This window comes from Artemia franciscana, chromosome 4 (genome assembly GCF_032884065.1).
Source record: "Artemia franciscana chromosome 4, ASM3288406v1, whole genome shotgun sequence".
NCBI classification, from domain to species: Eukaryota; Metazoa; Arthropoda; class Branchiopoda; order Anostraca; family Artemiidae; genus Artemia; species Artemia franciscana.
This window is the reverse complement of record NC_088866.1, coordinates 17,440,461-17,455,259: the sequence shown is the minus strand read 5'-3', so window position 1 is coordinate 17,455,259 and position 14,799 is coordinate 17,440,461. Positions and strand designations below refer to the sequence as shown.

The 14,799-nt window shown below is 36.4% G+C and overlaps 1 protein-coding gene across 1 annotated transcript in view; it reads right to left on the bottom strand.

The window, feature by feature from the left end:
- The window catches only part of LOC136025709 (potassium channel subfamily K member 5-like), a 111,225-nt gene that overhangs the window by 28,460 nt on the left and 67,966 nt on the right, over window positions 1-14,799 (bottom strand). The window contains exon 5 of the mRNA XM_065701691.1: window positions 139-480. Within this exon, the coding sequence (XP_065557763.1) occupies window positions 139-480 (342 nt within the window). The remainder of the gene's footprint in view (window positions 1-138; window positions 481-14,799) is intronic.

The window sequence follows — 14,799 nt, the reverse complement described above, 5'->3', positions numbered from 1 at the left end:
TAAAAGATTTGAAAAAAAAACTAACAAATTAGCAAAAAAATTCTTAAAAAGCTTTACAGCTTGTTAGGTGGTTACAAAATAAATTATGCATATGTGTGTAAGAGAAAATTTCTTACTAGTAAACTCATGATTGCTTACCTGGTACAATATCCCCAAGGCCAATTGTTGTAACCGTAATAAAACAAAAGTAAAAGGCATCAAAAAAGTTCCAGTCTTCCCACAATAGCATCAAAATGCTGCCAATCAACATATAAGTAAGGACAAAAGAAGCAGATATGACCATCCAAATAATTTTTCTCATCTTTTTCCTTTTCGTAAATGTAGTTCTTAGCTTCAGTCTATTTGAAAGCAATCTGACAACTCTTGAAGTAAGGCTCCCCCATTCACCGATGACAAGGAATAGGAAGGGCACACCAGTTATTGAGAAAATTATGCAAAACACTCTTCCGCTTAGTGTTGTGGGATAGACGTCCCCGTAACCTGAAATGACACAACTTATTTGAGTCCTCTTGTTACTAATTTCGGACCTGATTAATACTTGTTAACTATTGACCTCATGCAGTGAATTAGTTGGAAGATCATTTCCTGAGCAGTTCAAATCATTCTGGGGGAGAGGGGAAGGTAATGCAACATTAAAAAAGGATCCTTTTTTTTATCATGACGGTTACGTACCAGAATATTCTTTTACATTCGTCTAAGCCACTACCTTTTATCTGGCTATGCTACTGTTTTAGCTGGGAGGGGTGGGGAGTCTCAAATTAGAATCATTCTTAAAATGTTACGAATTTTTGAACTGTAGCATTGCAAAAATGAAACGTTTTTGATTGGCTTTTTCCCTCGGTGATGAGATACAATCCCCCTCCCATGTCCAATGAGATTTTGGTTACGCCTTAGTCTTGAACCAATTGTAAGATAAACTGTGTATTACAGTGTGTTTTAAGCATTTCTGTTACAGATCAACTTGATTACATGCCGCTAGTCTAATGATTGTATTGTCGAACCCCTTCAAAGGGCCAAAAACGGCATATAGCCTTTACCGTATATTATATACCGCGCTCAAACAGGTAGGGTCGTTAGCCTTTTTTGTGTTTGACTGTAACTAGTTGCTGAAATACAAAGCATTTGACTTTATTTGTTTCCTAATCGAGGTTCCTTAGAAGACAGAGATTAAGTTGAAGGTCCTGGAGGCCTTGTGATAAGAGTTTGTCGTAATTAAATACGATGAAACCCTAAGAAACATGTTCAGAAATTTAGAATGTGATACGCACGGGTTCCTTGAGATTAACGTTATTCTTATGGGATCTATAGGGTTAAAGCGTTGATGTCAGGTTAATGCTTAGGAGGGTAAAAAAGAAAGCAGCTTTTTAAGGATTAAGAGCTTCTTTACCACGTGTCTAGTGGGCTTAAATTTTATTAAATAAAAAAAACTAATTTTTTTAGCTGAAAGTAAGGAGCGACATTAAAACTTAAAACGAACAGAAATTATTCCGTATATGAAATGGGTTGTCCCCTCCGCAATCCCTCGCTCTTTACGCTAAAGCTTTTAATTGTTTTAAAAATAGAATTGTGGTAAAGAGTCAAACTTTAGCGTAAAGAGCGAGGGATTGCGGAGGGGACAACCCATTTGATATACGGAATAATTTCTGTTCGTTTTAAGTTTTAATGTCGCTCCTTACTTTCAGCTAAAAAAATTAGTTTTTTTTTATTTAATTTCTGAACGTTTTTGAAGTAATGCATGTTTGGATTTGGCTCTCCGCACATAAATTATTAAAATGAAATTCGTATATTAATTCTTTTTTTGGCTAAATGGCTTTCTCTTAGTTTTGATCAGACAATTTTGAGAAATAAGGGGTGGAGAAGGAGGCCTAGTTACCCTCCAATTTTTCGGCTACTTAAAAAGGCAACTATAACTTTTAATTTTTAACGAACGTTTTTATTAGTAAAAATATACGTAACTTAAGAATTAACTTACGTAACAAACTTTCATAATCTTATATTTTTATTATGTATACGAGGGGGTTTGTACCCTCGTTAATACCTCGCTCTTTACACTAAGTCGTAAGTTTTGTCCCAATTCTTTAAGAATGACCCTTGAATCAGAAAGGCTGTAGAATAAATAGTTGAAATTACTAAAAATACTTTAGCATAAAGAGCGAGGTATTTATTTCCTCCTAAATACCTCGCTCTTTATGCTAAAGTATTTTTAGAACCCCTCATATGCGTAATAATCTCTGTTCGGTTTAAGTTTCAATGCTACTTCTTCCTTTCATTTGAAAAAACGTTTTCATGTTTATTTTTCATTGTTTTCTTATAGTAATGCTAGAAAATCCTGCGCCCTTTCCATTGAATTTTTCTTCCCCCATGACAGATTCCTCCAAGGAAAGATCCTACAACATAGCCCCCTCCCCTTAGCCCCACCCCCAAAAAAAATAATATCCCCCTGAAAACGTCTGTACACTTCCCAATAACCATTACTATATCAAACAGTTCGTGGTAACGAACTGTAGTAAGGAGCGACCCGGCTCAATAGTAACCAAAACTCTAAAAAATGGAATTTTGATATAAATAGCTACATCAAAAGAATCGCATTTTAATGCTGGTTTTAAATATATAAGTTTCATCAAGTTTAGTCTTACCCATCAAAAGTTACGAGCCTGAGAATATTTGCGTTATTTTAGAAAATAGGGGGAAACACCCCCTAAAAGTCATAGAATCTTAACGAAAATCACACCATCAGATTCAGCGTATCAGAGAACCCTATTGTAGAAGTTTCGAGCTCCTATCAACAAAAATGTGGAATTTTGCATTTTTTGCCAGAAGGCAGATCACGGATGCGTGTTTATTTTTTTTTTTGTTTTTTTTTTGTTTTTTTTTTCCCAGGGGTGATCGTATCGACCAGGATGTCCTAGAATGTTGCAAGAGGGCTCATTCTAACGGAAATAAAAAGTTCTAGTGCCCTTTTTAAGTGACCAAAAAAATTGGAGGGCACCTAGGCCCCCTCCCACGCTAATTATTTTCCCAAAGTCAACGGATCAAAATTCTGAGATAGCCATTTTATTCAGCGTAGTCGAAAAACCTTATAACTATGTCTTTGGGGACGACTTACTCCCCCACAGTCCCCGTGGGAGGGGCAACAAGTTACAAACTTTGACCTGTGCTTACATATAGTAATGGTTATTGGGAAGTATACAGGCGTTTTCAGGAGGATTTTTTGGGTTGGGGGAGGGGTTGAGAAGAGGGGGATATGCTGGGGGAACTTTCCATCGAGAATTTATCATGGGAGAAGAAAACTTCCATGAAGGGAGAGCAGGATTTACTAGCATTATTTAAAAAAAAATTAAAAAATAAATGTGAAAAAGCTTTTTCACCTGGAAGTAAGGAACAGCAATAAAACTTAAAACAAACAGAAATTATTACCCATATAAGGGGCTCACCTCCTTATGATACCTAGCTCTTTACGCTAAAGTATTTTTAGTAATTTCAACTATTTATTCTACGGCTTTTTTGATTCAGGGGTCATTCTTAATGAATTGGGATAAAATTTAAGCTTTAGTGTAAAGAGCGAGGTACTGACGATGGGGCGAATCCCCTCATATATGTAATAAAAACATGAGAATACAAAAGTTCTTTACGTAAGCTAATTTATAAGTTACGTAAATCTTTTACCAATAAAAAGATTCGTAAAAAATTAAAAGTTCGAGTTGCCTTTTTAATTAACCAAAATATCGGAGGGCAACTAGGCTTCGCCCCCGCTCTTTTTTTCTCAAAATCATTCGATCAAAATTATGAGAAAGCCATTTAGCCCCCCCCCCCAAAAAAAAAATATGCAGAATTTTGTTTTGATTATTCCTCTGCGAAGAGCCAAAATCAAAACATGCATTGATTCAAAAACGTTCAGAAATTAAATAAAAAAAACGAGTTTTTTCAACTGAAAGTAAGGAGCGACATTAAAACTTAAAACGCACAGAAATTACTTCGTATATGAAAGAGGCTGCTTCCTCATCAAGGCCCCGCTCTTTACGCTAAAGTTTTTTACTGTTTTAAAAAGAAGAATGAGAGAAAGAGTCAAACTTTAGCGTAAAGAGCGGGGCGTTGATGAGGAAGCAGCCTCTTTCATATACGAAGTAATTTCTGTGCGTTTTAAGTTTTAATGTCGCTCCTTACTTTCAGCTAAAAAAACTCGTTTTTTTATTTAATATAAACACTGGTTAAAGTTTGTAACTTGCAGCCCCTCCCCCAGGGATTGTGGGGGAGTACGTCATCCCCAAAGACATAGTTATTATGGTTTTCGACTATCCTGAACAAAATGGCTATCTCAAAATTTTGATCCGTTGTCTTTGGAGAAAATATGAGCGTGGGAGGGGGCCTAGATGCCCTCCAATTTTTTAGGTCACTCAAAAAGGGCACTAGAACTTTTCATTTCCGTTAGAATGAGCCCTCTTGCGACATTCTAGGACCACTTGATCGATACGATGACCCCTGGGAAAAAGAAAAAAAACAAAAAACAAATAAACACGCACCCGTGATTTGTCTTCTGGCAAAAAATACAAAATTCAACATTTTTGTAGATAGGAGCTTGAAACTTCTACAGTTGGGTTCTCTGATACGTTGAATCTGATGGTGTCATTTTCGTTAAGATTCTACGACTTTTAGGGAAATAAGGCAAATAAGGCAAATTTTCTCAGGCTCGTAACTTTTGGTGGGTAAGACTAAACTTGATGAAACTAATATATTTAAAATCAGCATTAAAATGCAATTCTTTTGATGTAGCTATTGATACCAAAATTCAATTTTTTAGAGTTTTGATTACTATTGAGCCGGGTCGCTCCTTACTACAGTTCGTTACCACGAACTGTTTGATTGACATTTATATTACCTTTATATTTTATATCTGACCCATGAAAGTGCCTCCCACGGGGAATTCCCCTTGCAGAAAACCCCGACAAAAAATCCCACCTGTGGAAAATTGCCCCCCCCCACAAAGGGAGTAGCCACAGAGGAAGTATGATAAATGAAAATAATGAAGAAAAGAAGGAATTTTGGAATATTCTACCGAAATTTTGAAGATACGGGGCATTAAAGTTTAAACATTCCGAAGATGTTGATGGAGATGTTAAACTTAAAACACTATGTACATCCCAGCTGTAAATGGGCGTTGCCGCAATATGTTAGGAACGGCTAAAATAATTATGTTGAAACTTTCAAGAAATGTCGATCAGGATTTCGAACGAAATCAAAAGACACCATATGCATTTTGGTTGTTACACTGGTATGTCTGCAATATCTAAGAAATAGTTATGGGTGTTAAATGGAAATTTTCAGAACATGTTGAGGGGAACGTTTAATTCGATCAAAAGACACTCTCTATATCCCAGCTGTCAAAAGGGTGCATCTGTAATAAATCATGATCGTCTAATGGCATTAAGTTGAAACTTTCAGGAAATGTTGAGTTGGAGGTTTAAACAAACCAAAAGACACTGCTAAAAATAATAAATTAGGATCGGATGTTATAATTCCTAGTTTATCTACAAGTGAAATGACGTAATTTCTATACAGTTCTGAAAAAGCCTTATGCCAGCTATGCCTCTCACTCAAACTATCTATCTTGGCTTTTTCTCTAATTAGCCATGGCTCTCAACTTTTTGTTCGTCTATTATATTAGCCAATAAGAAAACTTCGGTCATCAAAACAAACAATAGATTAATTTTAAAAGCCTTTCCAAAAAGAAGTTTTCATAAAACGGCAAAGAACCAAATTAAGCTTAAGACAAGCAGAAATAAGTCCTATAATAATTGAAAACACAAAACAACCAAAAATTACTATTAGATAAAAACTGAAACCCAAAACAAATAGAAATCAAAATAGATGGTCATATCAAATATAAAGATAATAAATACTGGTATAGATGAAAAAATAGAAAGGGGCAGTACCAAACTTCTATTTATAGCATTTTTCGTTTTAAGTTTAATTGAATGCTCAGTTTAATTTTTCCTCGTTATAAGTTTTATTTTCCCTTCTAAATTAGTATCTAACATCACTATATTTCATCTGAACATTTATTTTAATTTCTGTTAGCTTTGGATTTCATTTATTCCTTGAAAGTAATTCCTGGTTGTTTTGAGTTCAAAATATTATAGGACTTGTTTCTGCTGACCTTAAATTTAATTAAATAAAAAAACAAGTTTTTTCAATTGAAAGTAAGGAGCAACATTAAAAATGAGAACAAGCAGAAAATATTATAAATATAAGGGGGGTTCTCCTCACCTTAATACTCACTCTTTGTGCCTCCATGAAGGGATCCTTCCATGTCCCCCATCCACCAGAAAATCCCCCCTGAAAACCGTCTGTAAACTTAACAATAGTCAATATTATATGTAAACAATGGGGAAAGTTCGTAACTTCTAACCCTTCCCCCGGGGACTTTGGGGGGTTAAGTCATCCTCAAAGGTACAGTTATCATATCTTTCTACTCTGTTGATTAAAATGGCTATCTCAAAATTTTCTAAAAACTTTGGGGAAAAATGGGTGTGGGAGTGGGGGTAGCTGCCCTCCAATATTTTTGGTCACTTAAAAAGGGCCCTAAAACTTTTGATTTCCGATCAAATGAGCCCCCTGGTGGCCTTGGGAAAAATATCAGCAGGAAACAAATATACAAACATCCGTGATTTTGCTTCTGGCAAACAATGAAAATTCCACAATCTTGCATATAGGAGCTTGAAACCTCTACAGTAAGGTTCTCTATTATGCTCGATCTGATGTTGGATTTTCATTAAGATCACTTGATACTTTGGGGGTGTTTCCCCCTTTTCATTAATTGGGCAAGTGTTTTAGGCTCGTAGCTTTTGATGGAACATTAAACTTGATGAATTTTATACATTCTGAATAAGCATTAAAATCCGATTCTTTTGATCTGTCCATTAATACCAATGCTCTTTTTTTTTAGAGTTTCGGTTGCTATTGAGCCTCACCGCTTCTTATTTACAGTTCGTTACCACGAAGTGTTTGATATGGCTCTTTAGTTCTCTTTAAAAAACTTCTTTTTCGGGAAATTTTGATATTTTAATCTTGGAAAAAGGAGAAAAACAGTAAATGTCATAGGAAATAAATAAAAAGAAGATAAAATAGTCTAACCAGTCAATAGGACTTGCTATGCTTGAGAGGGTGGAATGTAAATCTGATCCGATTTATTTCTTGGAGCGAAAATATTTTTACCTGCTATTTTGGAATTATTCTTTTGTTTTTGATACTAAATATGAACTTAACATTCCGATCAGCTAATGATTGACGCAGGTCGAATAAATGGCGTCTTGGAAATTAGATTCAAGTATATCCACCTGGACATCTTGTAAAAATGAAACTCTCTTCTAACTTTATTACTACTTTGATTTTAGTACAGAAGCGTTAATTTTATAATTATCTTTTGATTCTATCCAATTTTTAGAATAATGAGAGTAGTTGAGAAAAGTGAAATAATTGCATTCAGGGGGAATTTGGACACCAGATAACTTTTATAGTAATTTAATCTATGGTATAATACTGCTGCGGTTAAGGTAGGAAATGAGGTTAGCAACTGGTTTTGTATTAAATCAGGAGTTGAGCAGGATTGTGTTCTATCCCCCTTTATATGGATCATTTTGATGGATTTCGTCTTAAGGAGCACAGGAAAGGCGATTGGAGACCACGGAATCAAATGGGGAGGAAAAACGCTCCTGGACTTAGATTATGCTTAAGATTTAAGCATATTAGATGAAAGTGTGAGCAAAATGAGTGAATTTTTAGAGGTTTTGTGAGTTCAGGGTGCTAAAATTGGCTTGGAAATTAATGGTAAGAAGACTAAGTCACTTATGCTAGGAATAAGTGAAGATGAAAAGGTGACGTTGGGTAACGAAAAGATTGATCAGGTTGGGAGCTTCACTTACCTTGGTAGTATTATTAGCAAAGACGGTGGGAGCAGTGAAGATGGTGGGAGCTAAGGCTCAGGGTGTTTTTTTTTCACAGTTAAAAGAAGTTTGGAAGAATAGAAAGATAAGTCTGCAAACAAAATTAGAATATTGGAAGCTACAATGATGACAGTGGTCAAATATGGCTCTGAAGGATGGGCACTCCGAAAATCAGATGAAAATTGACTAGATGTTTTAAAATTTACGGATTGTTCTGGGTACCCGGCTGACTGACCGTATTTCAAAGAGTATCTTGTAAAAAAATGTAGTTCAATCCCACTTTCTAGGGCTATAATGAAAGAAAGGTTGAGATGGCTAGGCCACGTGCTGTAGATGAAGGATGACAGATTACCAAAGATTGTCCTTTTTGGCCAACCGTCTGGGGCTACACGGAAAGCAGGTCATCCTCGTCTGGGTTGAGAGGATGTCATAAATAAAGATTTAAAGGAAATGGGAACTTCCTGGGAGGGTGTAAAGAGGGAAGCCTTGAATAGATTAGGTTGGAGGAGGAGCGTGTCGAGCTGTGTTGGCCTAAGGCGGCTTGATGCTGAAGTGAGTTATTAGTAGTAGTAGTAGTAATCTATGGTGACAAAATTTTTTATTATAGCAGATATTAAGAGGGTCTCTACAGGTGAAAATGATTGACCGTACCACTCCTTAGCCTAGCTAAGATTGATAGTACAGGAACATCAATTTTTGTTTTTGGATTCAATGACTTCCAAATTTGAATTTTAGAACGATGGAATCGATGAATCTAAAGAGGTTGTTGAATTAAATAACAAATCAAAGAAAATAGCTTTTGAAAAACTAGTTTCAATTTTATAGTCAATTTTTTCTCAAGTTGTCTTTGACAAACATGACAAAGCTGGCTGCTGAAGCATAAAATCAAACAAAATGAATTTTTTAAATAAAACGTTTTCAAAAATCTCTCTGCCAGTCCATCCAGGGTCAAAGAAAATCAGGAACAGCATGAATCTTAGTATTCCAAAAAAATAGGTCTCATAAGGCTTTTTGAGTAATCTCACCCGAGATGTTCTAGCGTAAATAAAATACGCTTTGGTAATGTGCGCGCTTTAACCATTAGAATCCACATTCTTCTTGGGCTAATGGCTCTAGGGACCGGGCTATGGGCTACAGACCTTATGCACCAATAACACACTTTCTATGAGCTTGTAATCAGTTATCGCTTCATTAGATGAATGAAAATAAAAATGGAATGATACTTTATTTTAGCTTTTTTTGTAGCAGTTGTCTTATTTGCGTAATTACCCAAAAATTTAGCATCGCTATTACTTAGGTTCACTGGCTAAGACGTAGTAAGGGTAACAATGTTATTCTTTTTAAGCAACTAATCGTAAAGCGGATGCTTTTCCTTAAAACAATTACTCGGACTTTCTATGGCACTTGGTATTAACCAAGTGACATATAGCAATCGCAAATTCTGTCGGTCTGTCTGTCTGTCTGTCTGTCGGTCTGTCTGTCTGTCGGTCCCGATTTTGCTACTTTAGGCACTTCCAGGTAAGCTAGGACGATGAAATTTGACAGGCGTATCAGGGACCAGACCAGATTAAATTATAAATAGTCGTGTTCCAGATTTGACTATCTGGGGGGGAGTGGGGGCGCGTTAATTCGGAAAAAAATAGAAAAATTGAAGTATTTTCAACTTACGAACGGTTGATTAGATCTTAATGAAATTTGATGTTCGGGAGGATATCGTGTCTCAGAGCTGTTATTTTAAATACCGACCGGATCTGGTGACATTGGGGGTGGAGTTGGGAGGGGAAACCTAAAATCTTGGAAAACACTTAGAGTGGAGGGACCGGGATGAAACTTGGTGGAAAAAATAAGCACAAGTCCTAGATACATGATTGACGAAACTGGAACGGAACCGCTCTCTTTGGGGTAGTTGGGGGGGGGGGGTTAATTCTGAAAAATTAGAAAAAATGAGGCATTTTTAACTTACGAACGGGTGATCGGATCTCAATGAAATTTGATATTTACAAGGATATTGTGTCTCAAAGCTCTTATTGTAAATACCGACCGGATCTGGTGACATTGGGGAGAGTTTGAGGTGGGGGAGCCTAAAATCATGGAACACGCTTAGATTAGAGGGATCGGGATGAAACTTTGTGGGAAAGATAAGCAGAAGTCTTAGATACATGATTTACATAATTGGAACGGATCTGCTCTATTGGGGAGGGGGGAGGGCTTAATTCTGAAAAATTAGAAAAAATGATGCATTTTTAACTTATGAAGGAGTGATCAGATCTTCATGAAAATTCATATTTAGAAGGACCTCGTAACTCAGATCTCTTATTATAAATATCAACCGGATCCAGCGTCATTGCGGGGGGGGGGGCGGAAATTTTAGAAAAAACTTAAAGCGGAGAGATCAGGAAGAACCTAGATGGGAAGAATAAAAACCTGTCTAAGATACGTGACTGACAAAACCGGACCGGATCGGCTCACTTTGGTGGAATTGGGGGGGGGGTAATTTTTGAAAATTGAGGTATTTGTAACTTACGAAAGGGTGACCAGATCTTACTGAAATTTGATACTTGGAAGGATATTGTGCTTTACAGCTCTAATTTCAAATTCTGACCAGATCCTGTGACATTGGGGGGAGTTGGAGGGGGAAACAGAAATTCTTGGAAAATGTGAAAATTGGGGTATTTTTAACTTACGAATAGGTGATCAGATCTTAATGAGATTTGATATTTAGAAGGAATTCATGTCTCAGAGCTCTTATTTCAATCCTGACCAGATCTTTTGACAGTGGGGGGAGTTGGAGGGGGGAAATCTTGGAAAACACTTGGAGCGGAGGAATCGGGATGAAGCTTGTTGGATGGAATAAGCAAATGTCATTGATACGTGGTTGACGTAACCGTACTAGATTCGCCCTCTTTGGGGGAGTTGGGGGGAGGGGTTCATGATTTGGCGAGTTTGGTGCTTCTGGACGTGCTAGGACGATGAAAATTGGAAGGTGTGTCAGGGAGCTGCACAAATTGATTTGAAAAAGTCGTTTTCCCAGATTCGACCATCTGGGGGGCTAAAGGGAGAGGAAAAATTAGAAAAAATAGGTATTTATAACTTATGAGTAGATGATCGGATCTTAATGAATTTTGATATTTAGAAGAACATCGTGAATCAGAGTTCTTATTTTAAATCCTGACCGGCATTAAGCCTTTGATTTTCCTTTAAGTCAATCTATTGATTCTTAGAATTTTGCTAGAGCTCATACGATATCAGCTCTTAGCTCTTCATCCCTCGTCACAAGTGCTATATGAGCTCTTAGCTCTTGTTAAGAATAAATTTTATTCTGTCAGTAATTTTGCCAGAAATAGAATAATATGAAGCAGCGCTAAATGGGCATGCAGAAGTTATAAGCGCATGGCTTAGAATTTTGGACATCAAATGGTATTTAAAACAATAAATTTGATACATTAGACTTGAGTAGTTGTAGGCAAAAATTGACTTCCGGTTTGACAATACTAATGTACTTGCCCCTTCTAAGATTAAGCAAATGGGTTATATAGAACATTTTATCAGCCAAGATTAAATATAAAGAGGAATAGGGTTCCAAGAAGTGTTGCTGCTATTTAGTTATTTATTATATGGATCTCGGATTTGTTGCAGTAATAGTGAACCAAATGTTGGATTTGTTTCAAATAAATGTAAGAATTGTCGTTTATTCAATTCATCTAATGACCAGGATTTTAAACTCTTTTTCTTGAATTACAAGAATCCTTGTAATACTTGAATCCTTGTACCTAAAGGGATCCCTGAGAAGATGGGCAAAGAGTTAAGGTGAAACAAAGCTATATAAGTTTAAAATAAGGCCTTTAGCTGAAAAATAAAGTACTTTACCAACTACAATTCAGAACATGAGCATTACCTACCAATTCCAAAGCTCTGCATATCATCAAGAATAAAGTTTGGCCACACATAGGTAGTATCTCTAAGTTCCTATGAATTTTAAATAGTTGACTTACAAAGGTTTTGAAGAAAGAAGTTTTCGGTGAATTACCAAATTACTGGAAATTGTTATGATGGGTGATTTGTTGCTTCTGCCAAACTGCCGGAAATTGTTTGTGTGTATTTGAAAGGACCGAAGTTAATGTGGACGAACAAATGCATCGAATACATCATTATCGTCCTTTTTAAAGGCGGCAGATTATTATGAACTGTTTAATTAGTGCAGTCTTTCTAGCGTTTCAATCAAACGTATTTTTAAATTTTGGATTTAGACTTCTCTTTTGCTTTTGACACTAAACAGAAACTTGGCATTTCTATCTGCTAATGATTGACATTACTCGAATAAACTTTTCTTGAAGGCTAGATATAAATGTGTCCACCTGGACATCTTGTCACAATGACACTCTGCGACTTCTGATTTTAGCTTTAGAGTCGTTAAGCTCTTAATTATCTTTTGATGGTGTCAGCTTTTGAAGAGAATAAAATGGATAGACAATAGTCAAATAAATGCGAAGAGGTTTGTATCAGTGTTGGGAAATACTTAAGTAAAAGTACTTAAGTAATTGCTTAAGTAAAAAATTTGAGTACTTGTACTCTACTTAAGTAAAAACTTCCATGGTACTTAATACTTATACTTAAGTACAAAATTGAAGTACTTAAGGGTACTTAAGTACTCAAGTACTTTCTTCATGGCAAAGAAAAATTATACCGGCATGATGCAGGGCAATGTGACAAAATGAACTGCCTATATATTAGTGGATGAATGGATTTTAGTCTTTGGGAAAAGCAGCCCCAAAATTTCAAAAAAAGGATGCTATCATGGCGGAAGTACCATATGTATTAAAGAGAAAGTTTTTTGTGATAATTGGAAAAATTACCATTTATGGGTATTTTTGCACCATCCTTCCCATTATGGGAAGGATGGTGCAGTATCCGCCACATGCAAAAACTGCACAAACAAAATTCTGAAGAGTCACATGGATACAACAACAAATTCCACAAACATCTTAAGGTGAGTTTGCCCATCCTTCTGATTACCAAGAGTTTACTGAGCTCAACAAGAACAGTAAGAACAAAAGGAAATCAAGTAGCAAAGAGGCTAGTGAACTTTTAGGCTTACTTTTGGGGTCATCTGAAGCTGAAAATAATGAAGATAATACTGGCCCTGATTATAGCTCACCTTCTAAAAATTTAATGGAGATTTCTTTGCTGCAAGACTGTTGAAACTGACACAGTCAAAAGTGAATTCTTTGGTACTGGACTATATTGTGGATGATATGTGACCCCTGTACACTCTTGAGAAGCCGTCGTTCAAAAATTTGATAACAAGTCTTGGACCTTATGCAAAAGTTTCAGGAAGAAAAGCTTTAGCTGAGCAAATTGAAGCTAAGTTTGTTGAAGTACAGAAAGATATGGTTCATGATTTTGAACTCAAAAACTACATGTTGTTGATTACAGTCATTTGGTCTGCCAACAACAAAAGCTACTTTGGGAATGACTGCACACTTGCTCAATGAGGATTTGAAATAGAAATCTTGTGCCATTGCTTATTCCTGGTTCAAGAGCTCACACGCTTAATTAAAAACTGAATGGTGTATTTGCCAGGTACAAAATTGCAGCCGATAAAAAGGTATGAGGGATTTTGACCAATAATGCCTTTAACCTTAGTAAGGCGTTCAGGGAATATCCGATGATTTCCGATGAATATGTTCAAGTCAGTGATGAAGAAAATGAAGATGAAGCAGGCCAGAATGGCTCATTCTCTTTTACAAACGCTGGAAAGATAATCGATTCTCATGACAACCCCGAGTATTTTTAACTTCCCTCACACTTCAGGTGTCAGCCACACACTTAACCTGCTTGCATTCACCGATGCTGATTATTGCATATAAGAGGCAGTACCCATACCACTTTTTCGAAGTGTATTGATCTCTGGGACGCCGTGAATAAGATTTCAAAGCTGCTGATGCTTTGAAAGAGGTATATGACAACAAACAGCTTATAACACTTATGGTAGCCAGGTGGTAACGTTTGATGGATTGTCACAAATTTGAAAAGTTTTATGACGTATGTGATGCTTTGCAAAAACCAAGGCTAACTTCTCGTGATGTGGAAATTCTTGAAGAATACATGACAATTATGGAGCCAGTAGCAGTGGCATTGGACATCCTTCAGGGCAAGGAAAAATCCTACTTCGGTACTATTTATCGTACAATCATAACGTTTGAAAGTAAGCTCAAAAAGCTGAAAGATTTAGCGAAAGTCAACCAGCCTTTGGTACATGCTTTACTTGCGGGTTTTGAAAAAAGATTCCCCATGATCCTGGACGAGAGAGTTCTAGATGCAAGAGACTATGTTATTGCCATGGCCAGTCATCATTTCTTCAAATTGAAGTGGTTTCCTGATAACCAGAAGGATGTACCAGTTCAACTCTTGTTTGACGAAGTGAAAAACGTCAAAGATTTCAGAATTACTTACGAGGCTGATAAAGGTAGCTTTTTGTCTGTAGAAGAATACTTTGATCTTAGTGGTGAAGAAACTACTTGTGATAAATCTGGCAACCGTAACCATGAAATCAGTTCTGTGAAGGTGGAGGTTTTGTCATATATGAATGAGAGGCGACAGGAAATATATGTGCTCATAGTATACCCAAGGGTAATGAAAGTTTTCGGGAAGTACAGCTGTAAAATCTTCATCTGCACCTGCAGAACGACATTTTTTGGTAGGTGGTGGAATTCCTACTTGAAAAAGAAACATGCTTGGAGATGGTATGTTTGAAAAGCTTCTTCTGTTAAGGAGCAATTCAGAAATTAAGCTAAGTTATGATGAAGCCGTAATTAATGTTCTTTGTAAAATCTTTTTTTTTTATATCTTAACTGCAGTA